The 9,790-nt window shown below is 33.9% G+C and overlaps 1 protein-coding gene across 1 annotated transcript; it reads right to left on the reverse strand.

The window, feature by feature from the left end:
* Positions 1–3,539: 3,539 nt before the first annotated feature.
* On the reverse strand, positions 3,540–5,287 carry LOC138330885 (serine protease inhibitor Cvsi-2-like). Its single transcript, XM_069278375.1, has 3 exons — positions 5,186–5,287; positions 4,379–4,585; positions 3,540–3,618 (listed from the first exon to the last, which is right to left on the reverse strand). The coding sequence occupies exons 1-3, from the start codon at positions 5,223–5,225 to the stop codon at positions 3,605–3,607; spliced, it is 261 nt and encodes an 86-aa protein (XP_069134476.1). The 5' UTR covers positions 5,226–5,287; the 3' UTR covers positions 3,540–3,604.
* Between the last annotated feature and the right edge of the window lie 4,503 nt (positions 5,288–9,790).

Below are 9,790 nucleotides of genomic sequence, written 5' to 3' on the forward strand. Positions count from 1 at the left end.
TAGAATAATTTATGAAAATAAAAAAAATAAGGTTAATGGAACAGCTGGATGACAAAGTCGTTCCATAACGTTGCGTTTTCACGCTTTCCGCCTTCCGGAAGACCATTTTTTGCAAATGATAAAAACGATAAACATCATAAAATAAGAATTGATGATACATTAAAATATTCTGAGGGACTATATTTTTTATATGAAACTGGCGTGATGTTTAAAATCAGCTGATCGATGCACGAGAATCGTTGTATTCATAGTGTATTCATAGGCAAATGTTTGTTTTCGTCAGTTGGTTAATTCATATAGTGACGAAACATTCGTAATGTAGATATATATTAATAAATTATTTATAAAACGATATGAATAGAATGGTATCTAACAAGCAAGGACTTTTTGAATATATTCCATACGGTTGTCAAGGTTAGATATAAATAGAGGTTCCCCAACAAGTGACTGTTGTTTATCATGTTTATCAAACTCGAGTTAGTTAATTTTCAAATTTAGAAAATACACGAGCTTTAGCGAGTGCTTTTAAAAAATTGAAAATTAACAAACTCGAGTTTAGATAAACATGATAAACAACAGCCACGCGTTGGGGAACTTATTTATCCCATAACTTTAACTCTATATTTATACCCCTGTGATAACTAACTGTTATGGAACTTATCACATGGGTTTTCCATTGTGAAGCATGCATAATTATTGGATAGATAGTGACCATGACTTACGATTAAACCACAGTGGAAGGTACCTGTAGGTCAAAGTTCATCTGAATAAATCTATCAATACCTGCACTAACGGCGAAATGGTATGGTGTGTGCCCTCTCAGTTTATAGTAATTAAAACATAACATATTACTGTATCTATGCTGATATATATATAATGTATATTTGTAACTTGCTATTTAATGAGAACAACGATTTTGTATGTTAGATGTCAGAAACAAATACTTTCTGCTTAAATTGTTTTTTACCATTGCAACCATTGCAATAACACTTATGATTGATTGTTTGTATTTTGTCAGTAAATCTTGTCGTCTGTGCACAGAAATCTCTATCTGTTATTGGCATTTAACGGCCCATTACCTTTCCGAAACAAGGTCTTCAAGTTTCTTAAAACAATAACATAAGATAATGTCTATTGATTGCCTGCCGCCTTAGACGAGGTTACACACCAAATAAGTAAATTCTCACCGTAATCTATGTTAACATTGAAATTCATTTCACTGTTGTGCCGTCTGGTGCTGTGATAGTCAAGCAGCACACGGTAATTAGGACGACGTCGGGAAACATAAGACGACCCGCGTTATGAAAATTAATATTTTTAAAAAATAATTTTGATTTATTTGTTCAGAAGGTGATAATGAGTTTTGTATGAACGGTAAGCTTATATTTTTTCCGACTAAACAAAATTATCAAACTCTTTTTAGTTCCCATTTTAAAAATCAAAGCCTTTTTGAGCCTTTAACAGACACCCACACTACACTGCTACACGTACTGTAGGGCTTTATTTAAACGGTCAAAAACGTGCACTGAGCGGGCCATTAAAATCTAGATTGTCCAATAGAGCATTGTTGATGATAGTTATTGTTATGGTTTACGAAAACAGTTTCTTTCGTCTGAAATCCATCGCTGCACAAATGTCGACAGTTTGTTGAGTTCTGTACTTAGGATGGCGCCAAAGTGTGTTTATGGATCTATACATTTTGACCTCTCGGAGGACATGTAGCCAATTGCTGATAATGAACAGGTTGCTGGGTACTGTATAAACTTTGTACGCATTTCGATTGGTTAGCAAGGCGAATTTTGACCAAACTTCTATTTAGTCAGTGCCATTTGATATCTTTTCAACGTCACCAATAATGAAACGAATCTGAAATGGACTTGAACTTGAATATATTAGTTTAATGATTATTTGGCAGGAGTATATGCAGTTGTGTGATCGCACAACGCACGACGTACTAAAAAAACAGTGTGCGCACACCGCACAGACATCGTGCGCACATCTTGCACCCGATTGTACGATGTGCGTTACAAACCGCACCTTTGTTCGATTCGTATCGTACACTGCACATTTTGGAATGATGAGTTGATTTAAATTACGAAATCATTAGCTGGCGGAATATCTTATTGTAATTAAATTGCCGGTTAGAAACTCTTGTTTTATATCACATAATATATTACTTGCATTACATTAGTAATTGTTGTTTAACTACGTACATGGACGATACGATGATAAATGTTTAGAAGTGGAGACGTACATTGCATGTAGGCATAGCTGTACTGCACAGAAAACAGTTTTTCTGCACGATATTATCGGAAGTGTGTTTGTGTGGGTGGGGGACTTCGTGTGAAAGATGGGCTGATGAATCTGAAACGTATTTGGATGGTCTAAGATGAGTTATACGACGTATTGTTTTACTTTAACGCGTTCTTCTTAACGTGGTTGGTTGTTTTTTTTTAAATAACACTGAAAACGGATTAATTCTGATTGCAGATAAATACGATGCATTTTTTTTACTTTAAAGCGTTCTTCTTAACGTGGTGTTTTTTGGGTCTTTTTTTTTTAAAAAAATAACACTGAAAACGGATTAATTCTGATTGCAGATAAATGTCGTCATATCCTTATGAGAACATGCGCTGTATGTTTTCTACACGCGGTCGTATCGTTGGTTATATTCCTACTACACTGCGATTAAATGGTAGAGCAATTGTGTGAGAATTCTTTATGCATGTAAGGGCTGTTACTCTCATTGAATCATTTGTATACCTTGACACGCAAGGACTAAATGAAATTTTCACGAATAAGTAAACCTAAAAATAACGGGCGATCCGGATAACAAATTTAACTATATAACGTTATTCTCGGTTTGTATGTGTAGTTCTGGTTTTGAAAAAGGAAACATATATGACTTTTTATGAGTATTATGCGTCAATGGTACACTGTAGCTACGTCACTGATTACTTACAATAATAATAAATTGATTGTCTTACTGAGACATATAAACTAATTCATATTTCACGATACATTTTTTGTAATAGTTGTATTTGATATAAGCGCATTTTAATTAACATAGAATTACAAGTCGTAAATCATCAATTTTATGTTTAACCATACTGGGCGATTTACATTAAGTAATCAAATGTTTTGATAAGTTGTGCTTGTTTTTTGACGTACCTTAACTAAAAAGACTTGTAAGTCTAAAACCAGTTTGATGATTTTTTTATAGTTCCAAATGTAATTAATGTACCGCTAATTCTTCTAAACTTAGGTTTGCTACTCCGAATAATTTCCGTTTTATATTTCTCGATATCAAAGTAAATTGGAACAGGCCAAACTTTACTTTGTAGATATTGTGGATAAAGGAGGTTTTTTCTGCTTTACCAATTATACTAACCATATGATCTACTTGAAAACTAGATCAAATGTAGGTTAAATCCATATCAAACTTTCAGTTCAAATTAAGGTCAAGGTCATGTATACAAGTTACATAAGATGTTTCTACACAACGTGACAAAGCAGTAATATATAAGAGAGCACACGGAATGCATAAGAGTGAATTTAATCTAACCCAAAATATAATTAATTGTGAAGGCTCTTAAGGATTGGTTTAAGACTTGTGACCTGCAAATATAACAAAGGAAAAATTAGAAATCAATTTTAATGACTTCCTTAGTATTAAAGAAGCTACACCGGTGACGAATTGTATCTTTTTTCTATCAAAAACGGGAGAAATACTTTTCGTTTGTCGCAAAAGTTACTTACTTTACACAATAACCACCATTGAAAAGTTTTAGCTTCTGATTTTACTTCAAGATAAAAATATCAAAAAGAATTAATTGTATCACGAAAAAAATCCATGGCATTATGTTTTCATGGTGTTTAATCGTGTATATTTATGTGGATTTAAAACAAAACATAATTAAAATAAATCATTTTTCATATAGGGCTTAGTGTCTTAGTGTCTTTTAATAATAATTAATTATTTTGAATAATTTTATCTTGAAGTAAGACCAAAGTCTCAATGACGATAGTGGCAGAAAATGGCGGCGAGTAACTTAAAATACTTACTCGGATGGTCTTGCCTTTGACAAAAAAATACCATTCGTCAGCGGCGTAGCATCTTTGAGGAGCATTATCAGTATAATGTATGTAACCTTGGTAATAAAAGCAGCAATATATCCCTCGGCGAGAGAGAACTTCTTTATCGGTTGAGCATGAGAGATCCCGGGTTTGATCCCAGGCAGTGGTTATGTTTATATACAATCCTAAATTATGTTACAAATAGTTACACTTATCGATGATATAGTAAATTATAGTCTTTTTCTCCTTAATCATTGAATTCTGCATAACATTAAAAACGAGCGGAACTATGTATACATACATTGGCAATGTCCATGTGGACATGTAGCTGTGAACGTGCTGGTGCAGGAACAGTCAGACGCAGTTGTACATGCATGTGTTGAGTGACAGTGACATGAATTATGGTGACACACATTGGTCAAAGTAAACCCATGATGTGCTGGACAGTCGCCGGTACAATCTGCGTCCGATGAACAGGCGTTGTTTCTTGCACCACTGACTGTGTAGACTTTAAGGAAATAGAAAAACGGTAGTAACGTAATAAAATTCAAAATAGAAAAGCTTCAATACTAGTCAAGTTTAATTTATTTCCAAATAGAATATGGTATTAATGTAATATTTTCAAAATAATTAAGCTTCAATCCTAGTCATGTATTCTAAATAGAATACAAATAACATGTATTATTTACTTGTAACATAAATGTGCAATGTAGTATCCAGAGGCTATAATCGAAAGCATACAAAAGGGTTTAGTGAAGAAATTACGAGGCGATAAAGCAGATTTTTTTGTTTGCCACAATGGCGGTTTTTGCTTTCATAGATGTATAAAATCGTACAAAAACAAAGAATACATAACTATATCCCAATGAAATTGAACAAAATTGCCACAAATGTTTATGTAAATATATACTGGAGGATATAAGAAATGAGATATAATCATTGCAACCTATTTTCACACTAATAGTGCTTTCATAATAAAAGAGCTAAAATACGAATATGTTGAGCAATACAACGCTGAAGATTATACGTTCCATTTTCGTATTGCATTAGAGTCACCAACAGTGTAATATGGAGTCATTATTGTTTAAATATTCTTTTTTCAACTTACCAGTGACAGCAAGGAAAGCGAGAACAATGACGATCTTCATGATGGTGGCTGTGCAGGGTTGGAATGTACACTAAAAATACTCAGCGACTACCTCGATTCGACTCCTTTTTAACAGATACAAAAATTAGGTCATCACGTTTTATCCAAATATAACAACCCTAACACGTTCGAGTAACGTGAAACCATTTTTTTCCAGACTGAGGTCTGCATAGGCCTATCAAATATGTAACAATTAGATATAGAATGTAATGATATATATTTTTTGAACTAATATTATATAATTTACAGATTTTGTAATTTAATATAGAATTTGTACTAGCAAAGTTTACCCTTACACTATATGTTTTGATATAGTTTTTTCTCTGCTGAATATTGTCTGTTAATATGTATATAATAAGATTCATGTGGGTGTGTAGGTTCCTACCATTGAGCCTTCAAGATGGCGTCCATAATGCCAATGCATAATTTCAATAATTCATACAGAAGTCATATAAAACCAACATCACAACCCTATTTATTTTAAATCTTTCTATGATAGCACTTGTATAAACGGAAATATACATCCATAAAAAACAAGATGGCTGACAAGTTTAAAAGTTCTCCTATCTTACAAAATACAAGTTCATGTTGATTGTGAAATTAAGGAGGAGAACTTTTCGATATGTATATTTTGAAAATAACTTTTCATAATTACTAATCTAAAGATTGCGGACCAAAATAGCGCCAATATGTATTATAAATAGTTTATTATAGTCGCGACGCCAACTATTTTATTCCGCCTCAATATTTCTGATAATTTCGAATACAATCTATTGGTATGTCTATAGATATGATTTTAAAGATTCAGGGAAGCATGGACCTCGCACCATTGATTTTTTCATTTTATTCAAAATGGCGTCTTAGATAACCACTGGAATATTGAAGTTGTAATCGGTTTTTTAACATGCACGGCAAATAACAGTTTACATTCGAATTTAATTATATATATGTAGAGTATCCAGTCACGCTATGTTTTAAATTTTCAAGATGGCGGACACTTATAACCGTTAATAGTTGTTGTATTCGTCCAGGATGGCTGCTAAATATTGAAGCATTCCATAGTTCCTTCAAGAAACCAACTGCAAAACTATTTATATCATTTCGAAAGTTTTAAGGATTCAACTGCTAATTTTTTAAAATATTATGCACTATTTATATCATTACAGAAAAATCATGATGGCGGATAAAATAGTCAAAGGTCTTCAAATACTTTAATTGGTACCCATACTTCAAAATGGAAGTATATTCATGTAGGTTAAATGTCAAATACAAGGTTAACGTCATATTACCACGGAACTATTCAATATGTATTTTTGAAAAATTATCTTCGATGATACACTAGATGGTTGACCAACATGGTCGCAAGGATATTTGGTACATGAATGTATGTAATAAATAATATCCAGGTGGGTGTGAAGTTTACCTGGCCTCTGAAATCAAGAAGTTGTAATAAGGTCTTTAACATTCAAATTATAATCCGACCATTAACATTATCGTTGTATGGTTTCATTAGTGAAATGTTGTGTTTCTTTTAACCGCTTTCATCATTCAAAATATCCAAATGGTCGTCAATAGCTTAGGATATGTATTGCCTGCTTATTGATGTTCCAAAATATAAAAAGTCATGTTTAACTTCAATATCCAATATCAATCTAGAGATCTGATATGAATACATGATGATGTACTAAGATTGCTGGCTTAGATCCATCCTGGAAGGCGAAAGAGGCGGACAAAACACGGTGTAGACCAAGCAGCCTTCTTTTTGGTTTGTGAAAAAATTGTGAGCGGCTAAGGTCGATTTTTCGGCGAAATCGTTCAAAGTTTGAAGAAAGTATGAAACTTTGCATAGGGCTTCTTTGGGACATAAGGTTTCAGGAAAAAAATGGACCCAAAAAATCACAGCCCCTGTCTGCCGCCATATTGGTTTTCAAAATGGCTGCCAAAAATCACCTTAAAACCCATAACTTGCGTTCTATAACAGCTAAATCCATGCATCCAATGCATCTAATTAGCTAAGCTGACTTTAAGCAAATATAGAGACAGCACTTATACTTGTGTAGTGTTTTGTACATAAGTAATTTGATTTTTAATTTAATTTCAACGTGACCGCCATTTTGAAATCAAAGATGGTCATTCATTTAAATTTAAGTTGTTTCCATATTTTACTCTGTAAACACTCATAAAATGTTGATATGATATGCCTTGAATTATATTTGAATAAATTCCTGGATTGTAACTCTGCATGCGTAATCGGATGATCATCTTTCTTTTCGACTCCTCAACTAGAAGATTTTCAATGTCGCAAGTCAACAGCGATTGACCAAATCACTGCCCATTTGCAGATAACACTAAACTCATTCCTTTCAAATCCCTCCTCACAGTGAAACTCCTATAGAAATGGCAAGTCATCTTTTAACACTTCAGAACATCTAGACGCATTTCACCTTATGGTGTCTAAGAACAAATCCACCTTATTTCTCGTGTGTATGTATGCATTCCTTCTTCAGGTCATACTGACGTTTGTTATCCTCATTTGCCTTTAACAAAATTGATAAAACTATTTTCTTTTAGTGGCCATGGCTTTTTTCCTCTCTTTTTCGAGATGTCTGCCAATTTACTTAGCATTTTCTCAGGACAACAGCTATATGTTTTTATGGAGCTAGAGTAGTAGAACGCACAAGAGTGCCCAGTGACACAATCAACAGCTTGCACTATCGGTCCCACTTTTTGTCATAGGCAAGGTTCCGGATGACCAATATCGGACTAAGTTACTCTGCTGTCTATATGGACCAAATATTGTTTACACTATCATCTCCATTGTTTGCACTTTTTGTGGTTTGAAGGCTTACGGTTCTTCTGTTCTCCATCGCTGCAATTTACTTTCGCCTAGTCCTTGGTGCCGTATGCATGGTTTACTGACGGTGGCTATGTGTTTTAGGTGGATTTATTTTGTATATACTGACCGCTAACATAGTGCTTTATCTCTGTTCTTTATTCAACACCATCATCTTCATCTCCTGAGATTGGGAGTTCTTCAAAGGTTCAGCTAAATTTTGTAAAGCTTCGTCATAGTGGAACTTATTACTATCTTCGCAAGGACTTGTTTGATAGACGTACCACAAGGTTTCATGTCATGCGAGGTAAACTTCCACGCTTTGGCGGCATAACCTTGCTATGAACTAACTCGAAGTCCTTTCTTATGTGGAGTCTCCTGGTGTTGTTTGAGTCGTTCAGAACTACATCGCACCAATTTCCCAGACACTTTATCTTATTATTAACAATAGAGGGAATATCTTCCCCTGAATCCACATCAAATTTCCTGAGATGCGGTTGACGGCCGGGCATGGTTATGCAATATAAGAGCGGCATCTAATCCATGAAGCCTCCCTTGGAGGACGAATCCCAAATGATATCCTTGGATTTAGTACTTCTGTCTGCAGGTCTGATAATAAGAATCTCAATCACTCAAAGATTATCTAGGATGACTGCCTAAGTGATTTCTGATAAAGTCCTTGCTGTGGTCAGAAAAAAGGTATGATATCATCCATATGCATTAAATAGTTTCAGTCATAGTAAACCATTTGAAGCCTTGAATGCCTTCTTGCTTTAGCGAAAATATATTCGCTAGCCGTCATGAATATTTCCATTCTTTTGGCAAATAATATCTTACACGCCATATCTAAAAGAAGATTATCCTCAATTGATATTTGTTTACAGTTTGTGTCTTTGGGAAATGGCAGATGACATTAATGATTCTCCACAGTATTTTTTGTAAGGTTTTGGCAAATCTTGCATTTGTAGACAGTGCAAGGTATGCCAATAGGTTATTGTGCTGATGTAGTGAATATCTCCTTCAGGAAAGGTTATTTCCAAGGTACATGATATAGATGATTTCACAGAGCAATATGTGATTTTTCTCTAATTAAATAATAACTTACATTTTGTGTTAAAAAGTCTCTGCCAAAGCCTCTTTTTAGAGTTAAAGCATTAACACTGAGTTCTTGTATGAGTGTTCTTTTCAGAATGACCAATATTGCTGTCGTGTCAAATTTGATTCTAGAACTATAATTATCTTTTAGGCGGGAAAATGGATGTGAAACATGAATGTTTTTTCAAGCTGCTATACATTGAAAGAGTTAATAGTCCGATACCTATCCGAAAGGATAAAATGATTCCAAGTTTACTAATAGCCGAAGTGAAAGTCAACCACGGTGTGTTTATAAGGACGACGTCGGGGATCATAAACGACCCGCTTTATGGAAATTAACGTTTGCATTTGATTAATCTATTCAGATTGGTTCAGAGAATAGTGCTAAGTATAATATTTACAGAAGTTAATACCATTTGAGACTCAAGTTTTACAGCAATGTTTCAAAATTATCAGCTGTTTCGGCTAGTTTATGTACCTTTAATCTAATGCTACCGGACATCTTGAATTTCAGATTTGCAGCCATTTTGAATGTTAAATGAAAATTGAATTTAAAAAAACGCTAAAAAACAGGAAAACTCACTGCAATTGCAGGTATTTTATTTGCTTAAATCAGCTTAGCCAATCATTATATTATT

This window comes from Argopecten irradians, chromosome 9, assembly GCF_041381155.1.
Source record: "Argopecten irradians isolate NY chromosome 9, Ai_NY, whole genome shotgun sequence".
NCBI lineage: Eukaryota > Metazoa > Mollusca > Bivalvia > Pectinida > Pectinidae > Argopecten > Argopecten irradians.

What these genes read in the sequence shown, in the direction of transcription:
- LOC138330885 (XM_069278375.1), bottom strand. Translation starts at nt 5,225, where the DNA reads ATGAAGATCGTCATTGTTCTCGCTTTCCTTGCTGTCACTG. An exon ending in CGCTTTCCTTGCTGTCACTG is followed by an intron (nt 4,586 to 5,185) that starts GTAAGTTGAAAA and finishes ATTTCCTTAAAG; the next exon opens with TCTACACAGTCAGTGGTGCA.